At 50.7% G+C, this 17,882-nt stretch overlaps 1 protein-coding gene across 1 annotated transcript; it reads right to left on the reverse strand.

Moving 5' to 3' along the window:
* Positions 1 to 97: 97 nt before the first annotated feature.
* On the reverse strand, positions 98 to 15,359 carry Dusp4 (dual specificity phosphatase 4). Its single transcript, XM_047551655.1, has 4 exons — positions 14,512 to 15,359; positions 5,777 to 5,922; positions 4,529 to 4,748; positions 98 to 3,988 (listed from the first exon to the last, which is right to left on the reverse strand). The coding sequence occupies exons 1-4, from the start codon at positions 14,951 to 14,953 to the stop codon at positions 3,603 to 3,605; spliced, it is 1,194 nt and encodes a 397-aa protein (XP_047407611.1). The 5' UTR covers positions 14,954 to 15,359; the 3' UTR covers positions 98 to 3,602.
* Positions 15,360 to 17,882: the final 2,523 nt, after the last annotated feature.

Here is a 17,882-nt window from a genome sequence, read left to right on the forward strand (position 1 = left end):
AAGCGGGCAGGATTCTTCAAGGTCCCAGGATTCCTCCCCTTCCACTAGCAGCATGGTTTTCAGGGAAACATTAAACCAAGGCAGAGGTGGTTGAAAATGTATTTATTTTTCTTCAAATGATTTTTTTTCAAGCAATAAATAAAACAGACATGTTTACTTTTCTAAAAAAACAAAACCAAACCAAAAAAATCCCCTAAACTATATACATCCTACAGAAATACAGGCATATCAAATGTAGAAATGACATCACTCTGAAAGATGGAGCTATTTACACAAGTTACAAGTATTGCATTGCTGTCCTTTAAGAAGTCTCTTCTTGTATGACTCAAACTCTAAGAACAGGGTACTGGAGGAAAAGGTACTGCTTCAAAGAAGACGCCCTCCATTTTTCTTGATAGACAAGAAAGTTCCAAGGAGAAACAACACCCACTGTATTGTGTCTACTAACTGCACTCCCCAGATCAACTGGCTTTGGAGGAACATAAAAAGGTGCCTCTTTCAGGAACACCCCCAAGAAACCATCTCATCCTTCAGCTGGACTGGGACTGGCAGAGACTATACTGAGCCAATGACAAACCCCTGGCTGTGGTTCTGTGGGACAAGCCAGCTCTAGGTTGGCAAGCCTCACCTGAAGCAGCACTCTGCCCTCTAGGAAGCAAGGTGGTCTCCCTAACTTGGCAGCACATGAAAAGCACCTGGGCAACTTTGAAGCCTACTGATGCCTAGGCCCCACCCACAGAAATTCTGGTTTACTTGGTCTAGAGTAACCTGGGCATCAGGATTTTGAGGGCTCCCAGGTGTTTCTAATGGGCAGCCAAGATGAACCACTGCTTCACTAGTACAGCTTCACGGCCACCTCCCAGCCTCCAGCCTCTTCCCCTTATATTTAAAAGTCAGCCATCCTACTTCCCTCCCTCCACCTTCCCAAGAGGACTTTTAGATTTTTTTCTTAGCTTTCCAACTTTATTGAAAACAGCACCTGAGCACAATGGCTGGCCTCAGGAAGGAATTCCTGAAGTAGGGCGCTACCACCCACCTGCTCACAGTGCTTCTGCCTAATACTGCCCTGTGGAAAGACCAATCCATATCCTTCAGGGCTCCTCCAAACACCCAAAGGTCAGACAAGATCCCCTGAAGAATCAGCAGCTTTCCTTATGAGCCTGCCTTGTATGGCCAATAGCAAACTGGTAGTCTGTGAGAATGACCATGCTTTCTGGCCATTACAGAAATTCCCCATCACCAGAAGTCACTTCATGGGAGAGACAGCTGCCTATTGAAACTCACTGACCATTTGGACTGACCCTGCGGTAGCATTTTCATTAGAGCTGTTCCAAGTCATCAGAGGCTTCTGGTGGGAGAACAACAATAAAAAATGTCCCCTTTTTCAATCATGCCAATGTTCTATTTTATTTCTGTGTTTGGGACTCATGCCATTATCAAGTACAAAGAAAATGACTTTATAAATAGTGGTTTATCATTGTGATGAAAACTTGAATTGGGAAACAGGAGAAAGACATCTGGAGCTAGTTCTGAGTTCCCACTGTCCGTGTGATTGGGATCCAGTCTGGGGAAGCAGGACAGATTTGGCAAATATACACTCGCTGTATGAAAAGTGAATCTGTTCTTCAGGCTATCTGCCCTCCCTTGATCCCCCAGCAGCCCCTCAGCATTTAGAGACCATGCCCTTTTTGGCTGAGACTGCATTTTCCACCAACCATGAAGTGACTTCCAGGAATCCAGGAAAAAGTGGGAATGTCTAACTGTACATTAGATGAGGCCACTACCCAGAAACCCCAGCCCCTTCATACCTATCAACTAACTGTTCAGCCAAGCAACTCCCAGGGAAGCAGGGCACCTCTGGCTTTTCTAAAAACAGGAAACCTCACCCAAAGGTAGGGCTTTGAGACAGGCAGACAGGATGAGTGATGCCAACAGAGGTTCACAGTGCACGGAAGGAAACGTAGTGAACCTGGGCCTGTCTGCGGTGCTGAGTGAGAAAAAGCATTCCGACGTGATGGTGACATTGAGGCTTGAAGTTATTTATGGGTGAGCAAGAATGTTCATTGAGATCTAGACTCTCAAAGGGCTTTTAAAAATGCTCTCATTTCTAGACAAGTTTGCAATGACCTATAGTCTGGCACTCCGTAACAACACTGTTCCACAACACTACAAATGAAAGTACATGTAACTTTTTCTCTCCTCCCTCCCCCCTCCCACCCGTCCCACAGAAATATTCCTTCTCCCTCCAAAGCCATTCCTCCATTTGGAAAGGCCCCTTAAAATGGCATCAGTCCAAGTCAGGATTCAACGTGGCTGCCCTGATGTACTTCGCAGCCGCCAGGCCAGCAGCAGGCAAGGAGTCTGCCCCACTCCACCTCCCCAGAGTGCTCCTGCCACTCCAGACTTCAAGGAGACCTGAACTGTGGCATCCCTTTTGAATTCAAAAGAGGGCCTTGGAAAATATTATTCTAACGGGAATTTAATGATGGAAGAATATTGGTATACTTCAAGTAAACTCCCTACAGTTAAAAACTACAGTTTATGCAAAAGAGAGATGATGGTCCTTCAACTTACCAAAGGATTCATTTCAGGTATACCTCTAGTAATCTTTTCCCCCATGGCCTTGATAAATGATTAGCTGAAGAAAAATCTGAATGGTACCCAATTTTCCAGGAGCAAATTATGTAACAGGGCCTGTATCATAGACAATAGGCAAGTCCTAGATAGGCCTATGAGAAAATTGCTCCAAACACCAAACTGGAGAGAAAGGTTGTATGGTTGTGGTCTATGTGCCCAGGAACCAGCAGCAAAAGTAACTAAAAAGTAGTCCCTTCCCTTTCTTTCCCCTCCCACCCCATCCTGCCTGTTTCTCAGTGGCAACAAATTCAAGATCATCAACTGACTTGCACACGCCCACCGTCCACCTCCTGGCCGCTGGGACATTTGCATGCTACGGTGCTCTGCTGTTTGAGATCAACATAAATATATTCAAAATCCACTGTCACTGGACTCCTTGTACATACATACTCTGAGGAAATTCTTAATAAATACTTTTATTTATTATTAAGCACAATTATTCACCTATTGGTGAATAATTAGAAAAGAAAACCACGTCCTAGGAGATTTCTTTTAAAAAGCAAAATTCCTGTGACGACAACAAAGGACAAGCACACAGAACCAGGCACTTCTGGCAAACTTGTTTTCTTATCCCTCCCCCCTCCCTCCCCCACTTAATAAAACTGGATGGGCACATTTGCCAGGATCTGTGGGTTTCATAACTTCAAGCCTTATTGATTAAAAAAATGAGGTAAGAAATTTCTACCTGAAAAGTAAAACTGACACATAAACCAAACCTAGGTCTTCCCTGGCTGCCACAACAGCCGTTATTGCTCTAAGTTGGAGTGTTTTGTTTGTTTGCTTTTAATGTGTATTCAAAGTCCTTATTGCCATTCTAGCTGGCCCCATGGTTGGCCAAAAAGAAATGGATGGGGACGAGCGTGGTCACCTACCCCCAGCTGGTCAGTCCCTACTTGCTGCCCACTCGTGGCTCTCCCAACCCTTGCTGGGAGCCCACCCTGGTTTTAGGGGTTGGGAGACTGGCTCTAACAGCTGGGGGAGGTAGTGATGGGGCTGTGCAGGTACGGCAGGCTGCTGGGGGCCGAGTGCACACCCACGGAGACAGGGAAACTGAAGACGAACTGTGAGGTGGGGGTGGGGGTGGCCTTGCCCCGCTCCCGCAGCGGGCCGGAGGGGCTGGCAGCCTCCGCGGCGCACGATGTGGCCAGCACCTGGGACTCGAACTGCAGCAGCTGCCCCATGAAGCTGAAGTTGGGCGAGATGATGCTTCGGCGCTGCTTGACGAACTCAAAGGCCTCCTCCAGTCTCACTCGCTTCTTCATCATCAGGTAAGCCAGGCAGATGGTGGCAGAGCGCGAGATGCCCGCCTGGCAGTGCACCAGCACCCGACCGCGGCAGTCCTTCACTGCATCTGGGGCAGAGACCGGGACGGATTAGGGCGGTCGGCAGACCTCATTCTTCCAAGTGGCTGGTGCACGGGACATAAGCCAGGCTGTGGGGGTAGAGGTGCTAGGCTGGGGAAGGGGTGGAAAACTCTAGAATTCCACCTGTTCTACGGTATTTTTGAGAAAATCAAAAAGCAACTACACTTGGCAAACTTGCATGATAAAGCCAGTTAGATCCCTCCACACATTCAAGGATTTTTCATTTGCAGAAACAAAAAACAATGACCCAATTCTCCTTGTCTTCTTTCCCATGAAAAATGTCATAACTACCTATACAACTGGAGCCATGCAAGAAGGTTCCAAGCATGGGTAAAGGAATTGGTCTTTCCATCCCTGTCCCCAACACCCAATGGTGGAATGGCCTTCCTGCTGGGAGGAGGGGAAATGAGCATATTCTGATACCCAGCCTGCTAAGTCCCACCCACAATACACAAATTCCCAGTGGCTTCCTCTCATGTTCCCCGCTGGGTTCTGAGACCCAGTACCCCAGGGCTGGGTCCACCTACCAATGTACTCGATGGCTTCCATGAACCAGGAGCCGATGTCGGCCTTGTGGTTATCCTCCACTGGGATGCACTTGTACTGGTAATGTCCTTCAAAGTGGTTTGGGCAGTCCGAGGAGACATTCAACAGGGCTGTGATCCCCAGGGCGTCCAGCATGTCTCTCCGGGCAGCATGGTAGGCACTGCCGAGGTAGAGGAATGGAAGGATCTCCACAGGACCCCCCTGCACCAGAAAGGGGCACAAAGGCACCCAAACAACGTGAGTGTAAGGCAACCAGGAAAGGACTGCAGTGCCCAAACCAGTCCAAGGAGGGCTTTCTAGGCCTGGGGAGAATGCCTGCTAGACACAGCCTTTCTGCTTCTGCCTTGTCCTCTTGGGGCTCTGAGTGGGGGTAGGGCTCAGCAGGACTTTGACAGCCTCTCACTCTGCTGGTAGGCAGGGGAGCCAGGACAGGCCCAGCCTTATGGGCTCCCCATTAGCTTAAGCAGCCCACCTCCCCAAGATAATGGGGGTAGCAGGCACCACACTGGCTTTGCTATTCCAGCTGCAACATTAGGAGTTCCCACCTGCCAATCATCCAGCTATCTGTTGTGTGGTTTAGGGACTTACTTGACTGGACCTATCTTCACTTAGCACATCAGAGACAGATGCCATCTTGGTCTCACAGACAAAAGGAGGGGTCATGGCAGAATTAGGCAGTACAGGATTGAACCTAGGGCAGACTGATAGGGACCCAATAACTTCACTCGTTTTCCATCTAACTGGAAGGGCTGGAGGGGGTGGTGTGCTTGGAACCAATGCAGTCGCTCAACCTTGTGTCTTAGAAGAGGGTGGTTACCCCTTTATGTCTGCTGGCATTTACAACTGGCCAATATGGGCAGAGAGAACAGCCCAACTGTTGCAGGGGATCAGGGATCCAGTCCATGGCTGCTCTTTCTGAGAAGGATGTTCTCTCAGTTCCCCCTATTGAAGATTCTAGTGGGCCTCCTCCTTTGTCCCCTCATAACTCTGCAGGCTAAGCCAATTTTTCTTAAGTGAGGGTAATAAGAGAGGGAAGGGGAAGAATTCCGAGGAATAAATGGACCCTACCTAACATCCCACCCCAATACCTAAGGTTCCCCACATTCTCCTGAAATTGAGGCATTGCAATTAAAGCCTAAACCCGCCCCCAAAACCCTGAAAAGAAGCCCCCTGCTTGTGTTCTTGCACCGCTCAGCCCCTCACTCCCCAGTTCTGTGACTTAGGTCTACCTGGTCATGCAGAGGGGTCCCACAGGAGCTGCAGCCCAGGTCCAAGGACTCCGTGGCACTGGGGGGCACAGGAGGTGGGATGGCTGCCAGGGCCTTGGTTTTGGAACAGAATTCCGGGTATTCAGAGGAAAACCTCTCATAGCCACCTGTGAAAGAGGAAGAAGTTCAGGTTAATGGGGTCACCTAGTCAGCATAACACCAGAAAGAACTTGAATCCAGGCTAAGGAGCACAGTTAGAATAGGGTGTTGGTTAGTTCTTATAGATTCCACTGGGTGGCGCTGTTGACCTAGAGATAAGAACTGAGAATTTTCCAGAGAAGCAGAGTCCTAGTCAGGCCAGGACTGCAACAAGGCTGCAAGGATGCTGGGGACTTCCGGAAACCTCCAAAAACAAGACTTCAGTTTGACATGAAGACACTCCAAGGAAGATGTGCAGGGGATATGCAGAAGGGACTCTCCATTCCCAGGGTGAAAAAGCATGGGAGATGGAACAGCCTGCAGCTGTGCCCCTGGACATATAAAGATGCCTGTTGTCCCCTGGCTCCAGCCCTTCCTTTGGAGGAGTTCTCCAATATGGGAAAAGAAGGGGGGAAAATTACCGTGGCAGCAGTCCTTCTGGGTCTCAGAAATGGAGCAGATGCCAGTTGCACAGCCTCATGAACCATTGCTCTATCCACAAGGAACCACAAAGGAGAGGAAAGGTCACCAGTCTTAAGAAATCAGATTGCCACCATACAGCTTTGGGGGCAGGGGAGGATTTCCTGAGTTAGTAGGCCCAGGAAGGGCTATGTACGGATCATCTTTAGGGGAGGTCGTCTTTGAAATAAAAACCTAAAGGGCCAATTAAACAGTGGGGTGCTACCCCAGTTGGGCACCCAAGGGGCAGAGGTGGGTGGGGAAGCACTCTGAGAAGACCCTCAAGCTGGCATGTCTGACTTTCTTATGATCTCTGGGACTTTGCTGGTGGGCAACTTCCCATCTGCTGTTAATGTCTGACCCTGAATTTATTTTTATTTTGCCATTTCTGTAGGACGACAAATTATATTGATTCAGTAGGGCCCGCCTGTTGAGAAACAAAGGCCCTCACTAACATAACAGAACCAGTCAACTGACCCAAATGGGTAAGTTATCTGGTGGTCCCACTGAAGCCAGCGCTCTTCAGTCTTTGTGATACAGGGCGCTGTTCCCTCCGGCCATCCACATTCATCTTCCAGTGAGCAGACATGTGACAGTTAGTCTAGCATTTGCCCCTCATCCCAACCTCACTGCTTCAGAAGGAGGAAAATGATTCTTTGCCACATCATAAGGCTCACAGAAACAGGGCATCCACTTTTCCTCTCTGACCAGAGGCTCCTCTTCCCCTCCACTCCCTCCCTCAGGATATAAATGGATAGGTCTCTGGTCACAGGCCCTCCTTCCTGCTGAGTCATGGTGACCAAACTCCCTGCATGGAAAACCTGCTGGCCAGGGCAGTCCTACCAGCTTCGTATGTGCTGATGGCCTCGGTGGCCATCTCATCTCGGGAGCACCCACTCCCTTCCATTAGAATCCCCATTTGTCCCCTTTCCCTTAAAAGACTGCCAACATTGCTGCCCAAGGAGCAGGGAATAGAGAATGGGGAAAGAACTGGCAAAGTGGGCCTCTGCCCAGAGGCTTCCATCCACACGCAGGGGACATGTGTATCAATAGCTGTCATTTGCCACTCTGTGTACTTCTACAATATTTGAAACATTTCAAACAAAATGATCTTTGGGTCTATTACATAATTTGAGGTATCACATTTTTAGAACAGAAACGCAAGATTGCAAGTGGTACCGACAACACTCCCCACCTAGAAAGCCGACAGTCTGCCCCGCCTAAAAGAGCCCAATGGTGGGCTCTGTATGGCCAGAGCAGGGTCCAAGGTCACAGAGCAGGAGCAGCTCTCAGGGCACCTTGGAGCTGCTGAGAGAATGCTCTTCCATTGCGGAGGTTACAGGACCTGACCAGGCTACATTCTGGAAAAGGCAGAGGCTCTGCAGTCAGGATGAACCTCAACCCTGTCAATCCTTGGCTATGCAGCCTGTGTCTAACCTCCCTGAGCCTCCTTCCCACCGTCCCTGTAAAAGGTGATTAATCATTTCCTTGCACACAGAGTCCCTGAAAGACTGATTCTTCAAACAGTCGGTGCTCTGCACCCGGCATTGGGCAGATACATAATAAAGGTTTCCTTTCTTGGCATCTAAGCTGAGGGACTCCGTCAACAAGAATCCTCAAAGGCCAAAAAGAAGCAAAGGGTAAAGGGTTTGTCATGCTGGCAACTTTCCAGACTTTTGACAGTCCTCTTTCCTGGGCTTTACTGATATGTCCTGGGCAGTCTTGAGACCTGGTAGACAGAGGAAGGGCAGGTACCACACTTCCTGAACTCCACTTTCCCTTCCAGGCCCTGAGCATCCGCTACTACCTCCCGGGCTCAATCAATTAGGCTGGCTCAGCAGAACACTCTTGGAGGGACCCCAAGCCAACTGCTGGTCACAAGAGTGGGAGGCAGGGAGCACAGGCAGCTGAATGAGCAGGACCAGGGGCCCCAAAGGTGGAGGAGAGGCCAGACCAGGTCTCATTCCCTCCAGGCAGATTGTTAACAGGACAGAGAAACAGCAACTGCCTGGAAAACATAGCATTAGAGCTGAGGAGAAAAATGGTAAGTGAAAAGTCAGTTTTCTCTGGGGAATTTGAAAGAACAAGCAAAGAGAAACTAAGGGAAGAAGCAGATTAGCCCAAGGGACAGAAGCACTGGAAGGTTCTCCTGACAGCGGTAGCTGTGTAAGGGGTTTTTGTCCCCTTAGCTGCTGCCAGCTTTGTGGAGGGAGAGGAGCAGCGGGTTGCTTCCAGGAGCCTGCAGGAGGGAGTCAGGCTGCACAGAGAGATAAGTGCAAGTGAGAGCTTACCGGCAAGATGGAAGAAACCACTCCAGTCCAGACCCTGTAAGTTGCCTCTGGGTATCATCTACCTTAAGGGCAGTGCCAGAATTCAGCTAGGCAGCCTTGAAGCCAGACTTCTAAGACTTCTCACCATCAGGAGCCTACCCTGCTGCTCAGCCATCTCTGCCATTCACTCTTTCCCGGTGGCCCATCTGGTGGGCACTACCTCTGGCTTCATCATGAGTAACAAACAGACTTCATGTGGAAAGCACAACTGACCCAAACAAGAATCTGCCAACATTTCACCAGACTGTGCTCTATAGCGGGGTGTCTGGTGGGGTCATTAAGGAAAAACAACCAGCATTGTTAAAGGTCGATAGAATAGGAATTAGCAGAGTTCATTGCATTTCAAGAGTGCCTCATTTCATGGAACTTTTGTTCCGGGGTTCATGCATCCTTGTTTGATCATGATATAAATCTGACTGCTCCAAGATTTCTTCCCCTCAGTCCTTCCCCCTCATCCCCATATTTGTACAAGTACCACAGCGACAGCACTTTCAGTAAGAGCTAGGTTTAGACCATCAATTTTTATCCAAAACTTATTTCCCTTATACTAAGGGGTTGGGCTCTATCCTGCGCCTCTGGCAGGTGACCAGGAACAAGTGGAAGCAGATTTGGGGCCAATTCCAGATCTCAGCTGTGAGAACAAGGGCCTTCCCTCCTACATACTAAATATTCTCACCCTCAAAATATAAGAATTTCAGACTACAATGATCTCTAAGTCCCAGTGTTACGCACTTCTAGGTGTCAAAGACCTACTTATTTCCTGGTCAGTTTTACCAGTTCCAAAGCATCAAGCATCTGAATAAAATTTCCTAACAGATATTTCAATGAGTTTTGACCTGTTTTTCCTATGTCCCATTGAGCATAATTTCATAACAGATTTCTTACTAATTTTGACCTGCTTTCCCCATGTCCTTACTTAAGAATATACTTCCTATTCTTAAATCTTTGAACTTGAAAGTCAAGGAGAAAGGGAATGATTTTGCCCCAACTTACTCGAGGAGTTAATAACTGCCTCGAATTCAGCTTCCTATTCTTCCACCATTCACACAGAAAAGCAATTTTGAAAGTTTAGCAATCACAATGACCCCCTTGCCACAAATTCTCCACAGCCCCTGCAGGAGGAAATAAGTGACTTAGAAAGGACAGGCCAATTAGAGCTGATAATATCACCATAACAGGATTCTTAATGGGACCAGGGATGGGGGAGACTTGTCTTGTGGTGGTACCTGTGGCTGTGGATCTTAGTGGGTCTGCCCCTTTTTCCCCCACCAATACTCAGAATATATCACCTGTTCCCAGATAGGGTCCAGGGACTTCCTTTGGCCCAGCAAAAATCCGGGTTCTTTGAAGGTCATGTGTTTTGGGAACTTCATGTGAGCGTAAGCATCCATGTAAAGGCCAAGCAATCTTTAAAATAAGTAGGACTTCACACTCAGGGAGACCACTCTTTCTGGGCCAACTGGTTGACCCCTAACACTGGGCTGGGGGCTAGATCTTGCCTGCAATCTTTCCAAGGCCTCCCATGCTATCTGCTATATTCAGCAGACTGGCTTCCGTTGGAGAGTGAACTTGCCTTCCTGTCATGCTTCCTCTTTGTTAGCCTGGAACTACCTCCCAGTAAGAAAAACAGCTATCTGGTTTCAGATGTTCTGACTTTTTAAAGGAATGCTTTGGCTTCTTAAATGGTCACTTTCTTTCTCCCTCAGTTTTGTGTGTTGGTAGGTACAGTCCACTCCTCCTACAAGGTCAAGGAAGAGCTCAAAGAAGCTGTGATTGGTCTTAAGAATCCAGTTTGCACTCTGGATTTACAATTACACTGTCTTTAGCTACTTTTGTTAACCTGCCGTGAGAAGACAAAAGTTGTGAGTTTGGCTTATTCACTGTAATTATGTAAGAATGTCAATAGTGTTTGCAGGTTATCTTTAAGGCCTACCATTTTATCACTGTCAACACCCAATCCTTGGGTGTAAGGGGCATTGTTATGTTTGCAAACAGAAAAGCAAGCTATTTTCCCTTTGGGCACAAAAGGTAAGAAACCTGCGATGCCTCAGGCTGATGGGGATAAAGAAACAATAGAAAATAATCACCAGAGTAGCCAAGACTCTTGTGGAGCCCCAACCTACCCCCATTCAAGGTATGGTCAGGCCCTGGGACTACAAGGTACCAAAGGATAAGTAAATAAAAAAAGTAACTGAAATATCTAGATTATCCTCCCAATTGCTCAAAAAAGTTCCAGGACAGCTTTGCATCAGGACAAAAACTGACAAAAGGTTAAGAGGTGAACTGTAGACAGGAGGAAAGTCAACTAACATTTTTATACCTGAATTTTGTGTACTACAGTCATTAATTATTTGAGGATTGTGGAAGAAAGGAATGATTTCTAATTGGGTAAGGAAATTCTAGTTTAAAACTATCAGGGGGACCCAAAACTCTAATCCAAGGATTTATGAAGAAAACAAAGGAGTTTCAAATATGTGTACTGTGATAAAATCAGGAAAACTTAAAATTTCTAAATTACCCCTAACGGTGCCATACAGAATTGAAAGTAAAAGCTTTTTATAAAATGATCCCAGTGGGAATCTTTCACTAGTGCAAAGAAAATATTACAGAATTTTGGTTATTGTTTTTTGGCAAAACTTGGGCAATACTAGAAAATGTACAGAATAAGTATTGCTTTATTGACATTTGGTAAAGTTTATTCCTGTCCTTACGAATTCTTGCTTGCGGAATCAGTTATTAATTCTCTGCAGTGAGTAGCAAATCTCCCTTCAAAGTGGCAGAAATAGGAAATACTGGACTTTTAATGAAATGCAGTCAATTAGTAGAATTAATAGTTTGGGCTGGGAAGGATGACATCACTTCTGAAAACATCCTGCTGTTTTTATTGCCCCTTCCCAAGAATGGCAGGCACCACTTGCCCCATGTCCTGCCCCTTTCAATCCACATCCACCAGCACACACAAAATAACACACATTCTTAAGGGCCTTTGTTTCCCAGGTGGAAAATAAAATGAACAACTCCAGTTGGAAACGAATTACCAACCCTTAATCAACTCAGGTGTTTATTGAAGATAATCTAAGGGGGTTTTTCTCCCTTTGCTTTCCAGTATTCCCTCTTAAGTCCCTGCACCACGGCTCCCTCCCCTAGAGTCACATTTCCTGTGTCTGGTTGTCTTCTCTGCATGGAACCCCTATGTCTCTAGAGACTGGGAGCCCTTGCTTTCCTCCCCAGACCACACCTTTCCCATAGGGGTGTGACAGCAGGCAGTTCCTTTCTGCCCTCTCTAGGGATGTCTTTCTGTAGCAGACAAAGATGAGGAAAATGAACTGGGTTAATTCGGCCTCTGTTCAGTACACATATCGACATAAGCTAAGCTAAACAGAATGTGGCCCAGTTGACTTCGCAGATGTCCTACCACCTCTACAGAACAAGTCGGGAAGATTCTCCCTCTCCCCTTTGAATTTTAGGTGCTTGCTTCCAAGGACAGAACTTCGGGTTACGGGTGGTGGCGGGGGGTGGGAGGGAAAGGGGGTTTCTTGAGAAAAACCTAAGTGTCCCAGGCGTAGACACCTTCCACCTGGGAGGATGTGGCCTATGAGACTGCGGGTGGTCCTCCCTGCCAGGTCGGGGCAAACAGCGAAAGGCAGTGCAGGCCTCGGAGGAAATGCTTCTCTTCCGTTGGCCAGGAATCCTGGCCACCCACCAGAAGGCTGCCATTTGGCTCAGAGGTCACCTGTTCTACCAGTGTCTGCGTCCCTGAATATACAGGCTGAGTCTCTCTGAATCGGTCTGGCTCGGGGTGGGTCTGAGAGGAGACTGGGAGGTGACGCGAGCCCCGAGGGTAAACCTTAAAAATGTGCCTCGGGAGCGGGGGCCTAAGAGTCGTGCCCCGGAAGCCCAAGGGCCAAAGTCCCAGAGCGTTCCAGGGCGGTCCCCTCCGGATTTCTTCCAGGAAGAAAAACAAAACAAACCCTGACTCCACGTGGGGCTGAAGGCAGCCGCAGCCCTAAGGCGTTCTCGCGGGCCCTGGATTTAGAAGCCCAAGAACCAAGAGGAACGCTCGGGTTCCAAACCCGGAGGGACTCCAGGGCTGGCGACTAGCACAACACCCAGGCTGGCCACACCTCCCGAAGGGACTTGAGTCCCTGAGGAATTTCTTTCCTCTTTCCCACCCACGCCAGCACCAGGCAGGGGACAGCCCGCAAGGCCTAACAATAGCGCAGGCGCCCACCATGGTGGTCCAAGCTGGGCCTGGCTGATTGAGGGCGTTGGACGGTCGCTTCCGCGGGGCTCTGAGTACAGGCGAGTCGCCCAAAACAGGCCATTACGGTCCAACCCTCTTCCTGTCACTCGCTCCTGAGAGCTTGGGGGGAAAGGCAGGGCTCATGGGAGGTGCAAAAGGAGGCTCTCTCGGAAAAACAAAGAAAAATCAGCAAAATCGCCTTAGCAGTTCAACCACAGGTCAACAGCAGCATTCCCCAGCAGCTGACAGGTCAAATGGTCAGGAAACAACTGCCGAGAACAAAGCCCCCCGCTGTTTGGCAAGGGCAAACCCCGCTCGTCCGCACTGGGATTTTGTTGTGCTTTTTGGAGGGGGTGGGAGGGAGGCTTCCGCCCCCATCTCCCTTCCTCTTGAGTGGACAAGGCCCGAGAGGAAAGGAAGAGGAGGGGGCAAAGAGCGCCGCAGGCAAAGGAGCGGCTCTTTGAAGACAAGGGTCTGAAACGCCTTTCGGGTTCGGAAGCTAAGACCCGACCAGGGCGAAAGAATGCGCGGAATGCGGTAGCCGGAGGAAGGGGCGCAGCGCGGCAGGGGGCGCCCCTACCCCACGCGCCCAGTCTGCTTCCTAGTCCGAGAGCTCGGCAGGTGCGATCGCGAACAGCCTCTCCTGTGACTTAGCACGCGGTTCCTTCGGGGTTTCTAACTTCCATGTTTGACAAGACATCGCCCTCTGTCCCGCCACCAAGAGTTTCTCCAGGGTTCACTTAAATCCGGCACGCACCGCCATCCGTTAGCCGAGAATGGTGTCTAAACAAAAGATCATAATTCGCCGTCGACCGAATAAGCAAGAGGGTAGAAGGACGGTTCCGCCTGGTGTCCCCTGTTACCCAGTTCTCTAGGCTCCCGCTCCCGGAGCCTGGGTCTAGCCCCAGGCGGGGTGAGTTGGCCACCTTCGAGGAGAGCTCGGAGTTGGGCAGCAAGAGACGAGACGCCGATCTCTCCCCACAATGTCTGCAACCCAGTTTTCGTTTGTACGTTTACCAAGAGCTGGCTTTCAGTCGAAACAGCGGAGTCAATCCCACCTCGGCGCTCACCCTCCTTCACCTCCTTCCCCATCGCTCGGGTCCTCCGAGTCAGACTCAATACAGGGTCTCGGCACGCCAACCCAACAGGCCGATCTTGTCCCCTCCCGCACAGAGATACTTGGGAGCACTTTCCGGGGCTCGGAGATGGGCCGCTCAGAGTCGCTTCGGTCTCTAGGCCAGAACCGTTAGTGAGTGTAAATAAACGCGGCATCGCTAGGACGCGTGCAAAATCGCAGGTGACCAGGGAAACGGGTGGGCACGGTCCCTGAGGGTTTAGAGCTATAATTCGCACTGATATGCACAAAAACCTAGCAAACCCGTGCACAATAACATGCACAAAGGAGCGCACGGGGATCCCCGCAGCCAAGAATCACTCCAGATACTCCTTCCCACGTCCAATAAGGCACAGGCCGCCAAGCCCCGCTACACCTACTCTCCAGCTCGCGCCCCAGCGCCCGCGTTTACCTTTGAGCAGGCAGATGTCTGTGCGCTCGGCGTTGCGACGCAGTGCTTGCACTACCAGGGACACGGTGCTGTCCTCGCGGAGGCTCTCGGCGCGCGGGCTCCGCTCGTCGTAGACTATGACGGCCGAATAGAGGCCGGAGCGCAAGCGGGCGCGCACCTCCTCCTCGGCGGGCAGGATCTGCTCCAGGCTCACAGAGCCCTTAGCCCGCCGCCTCACGATGGTGTTGCAGCGCACGTTGACCGAACCGCGGATATAGCCCGCACTATGCGCCAGGAACGGTCTGCAGTCCAGCAGCAGGCACTTGCCGCCGCTCAGCAGCCCCAGTGCGCCGTGGCTGCCGCTGCCGCTGCCGCCCGCGCCGCCGCCGCCGTTCTCGTCCCGGTTCATCAGCCTTTTGAGCACACTGCAGTCCATCTCCCGCAGTTCCTCCATCGTCACCATGGTCGCCGGGAACAGCGGCTGCTGGGAGCGCGAGGAGGCGAAAGAAAGTAACCTGGGCCAGCTAGGCTACAGGAATGGGCAAACAAGAGCTAAAAGAGGGAGGCTTCAGAAGTGACCGCAAACTTGGCCCCCGGAGGCTCCCACGGGCCAACCTCTAACTCGATTCCTTTGCTCCCGAAGCCTCCAGGTTACATAGCAGTCCTAGCAGCCTCAGGCACTAAAGCAAGCGGGCGCGCGGCGCGGAGGAGGGGGTGGCGGTGGAGGGGTGTGTGTTTACGGGAGAGGACCACCGGCTCCCTCTTGTTGCCTCTAATGTGTTTTGCTGGTTGTGCCGTTCGGCTGCCGCCCGCGCGTTGCTGCCGTTCCCCACGCGCCGCCAGAGCTCCGCTCACTGCCCCAGCCAGAGTTTCCTCCCAGGCTTAAAGATTTATTAATGCTCCTCCGCTCTCCCGGGGGAGGGGAGATTCATTACTACCTAGCGAGGCCCCGCCTATTTCCATTTTCGGCTTGGCGCCCGCCCCCCGCATCAGCTCCCCGCCCAGGCCCCGGCCCCTCCTCCCGCCCCCTCCGCGGCGCGTGAATGGAGCACCGACTGCTCGCGCCCAGTCACGGGAACTCGACGTCACAAAGAAAGGAGTAAACAGGGAGCTTGGTGCTCGCTGCCAGGCCCATTCATAAAACTGAGACCTAGAGGAAGAGGGAGGCGGCCTCCGACCCGCGGCGAGCGGCGACTCCAGGACTTTGTGAATGGAGCGCGCCGGCGCCTCTTGCTGTCCGCCAGCAGTCCCCAGGCCCCCGCCGCACGCTTCCTGACCTACACGAGCTGCCGAGCAGCCATTCCACCCCGCTGCGCGGCGTTTGGCGCAAAGAAAATAGCAAGCTGAGAAGCCGGCCTTAACCAGAGCCCGGGCTCGGGTTTGAGGTTTTCATCTCTTTTGACCTCCGGGCCTACCCGAAATAGTCTCTCAGATCTTTCCCCAACATAGAAGTAGACAGGGGAAAGTTGCACCGCTGCCCACTCCTCAGGGCCTGGGACCTTCTCTACCCATATTTACCGTGTGCATTCGGACCGACAGGTCTTTTTTAATGCAATTCTTCAGATGTTGGCTTAAGCATTAGCGTGATCGATATTCCTCTTAAGCCATTAAATCAGCTTTATAGTTTCCCCAGGAACGTGGGCAAACTCCAACTTAGAAGATGAAAGAGAAAGACCTCCCGCCCCAAGCCCAGTAATAGTAGTGAGGTGTGGGGGTTTGTTGTTTTACGATCCAGTGGGAGGTATTAATTGCCGGAATGTTGTTCCTATGGAGAACTGGGCGGCACTTCTATCCACGCTTCCTAAAAGATGTTTATTTAACTCTAGTTGCGGGGTGGGGGGCACACATGTTCGGCTTTTGGGGAAGTCCCTACCCCCATCTTGCACAACCTAACTTCTTCTCAGGAAATGGCAATTAGGGTACACATTTGGTGCGGAGTTAGACCTTTAAAAATGTACGCGCAAAGAATGACTTGAAAGGATTTAGTAAACTCTATTGAGACCGATTCAGGTTGATTTGCATCCCTCTTTCCAGGTCACGTAGCATAGCCCCATCCCCATCCCCGTTTTACTTATGCATTTAATTTCCCAGAGGCCGCTTTTGGCAGGGGGTTTGTGCGCGCACGCGGAGGGAACCCTACAGAAGCCAAAAATTATTCGCCCGACAACTTGCCAAGCCTTGTTAGTGAGAATTAATCACTGAGCGAGAGAATCACAGGACTAGCTTACGGCACTGGAGGAGACGGGTTCGACTATTCCATTTCAGTTGCGCATGGAAGCCGGGTCAAAGCAGCGAGAACCTCCGAACCAGCCGGGTCCCTCCCGCCCGCCTCAGCCATCCCCGCTGTCCTTCCCTTTCGTCTTTGTTCTGGACCGAGCCGCTCTCCGGAGGTCTCACCTCTAGCCCCCAAGGCCACCTATCCACTCATTTGGGGCTTGTGCGGCCTCCACCTCTGAGGCTTTCGACCTGCGCCAACGCACCCGGAATTCCCCACCCCAGCCCAGGTCTGGGGGGCTGTAAGGTGCATCGCTTTTCCGTAGGGATTTTTCTTTTTGCCTCCTGTTACAAAATGGCTCAATACGGCACCTACAATGATGCTGTCCTTATTTAAAATTTAATGTTTTGTTTATCATGGATGTGGGGCATTATTTTTTAAAAAGGTGTTGCATTAAGGTATTTATTCTGACTACTGACTTTTTGGCGCAGTCCCACCCTGTCCGTTTTAATTTTGCGTAAGGCACGAGTTTATCCTAATCCCGGGCCACAACTGAGGACAGACCTTGGATGCCAGGACCCCTGGCACTGGGCACTCCAGGTGGGAAGGCAGCAAAGGCGCACAGCGTTGGTTTCCCAGTGGAGAGAGCAAAAAGGGCCTGGGTCCCATTTCTCATTCCGCTAGAGTAGCTGTGAGACTCTTGATCTAATGAATTTTCTTTCACTAAAACGCCAGGGGTGCAACCTCTCCAAGGAGTTCTCCGTGCCCGGACGTCTGTGGCTGATTCGCTATCCCCGGCTGCCCTTTCGCAGTTCAGAAATGCGACCCTGGGAGGCCCCGGCGCCCGAGCTCTCTCTTAGCTCAAGGAAACACCGACTCCCCTAGAAAGGCTTTGGCAGTATATTTCTTGAAAGAGCCTCTCAGTCTGAGGCAGTTCTGAACCAATTTCACACGTGTCGCAGGAGCTGGAGAGACGTCCCCGGGTGGCGCTGGCCATGCTCTGCTACCCTTTGTCTCCACTGAGCCGGGGCACTTCCCCGCCTGCTCGACCCGGGCCCAGCGTTCACGTGGCCAGTAAATAACAGTCAAATCCGGGGGGCGGGAAAGGCCCGTGGAACAAAGAGTTGCTTTCTGCACCTGACAGTAATCCTTGGTGGCGAGGCTGTAAATCCCGCAG

Source organism: Sciurus carolinensis, chromosome 4 (assembly GCF_902686445.1).
Source record: "Sciurus carolinensis chromosome 4, mSciCar1.2, whole genome shotgun sequence".
Classification (NCBI taxonomy): domain Eukaryota; kingdom Metazoa; phylum Chordata; class Mammalia; order Rodentia; family Sciuridae; genus Sciurus; species Sciurus carolinensis.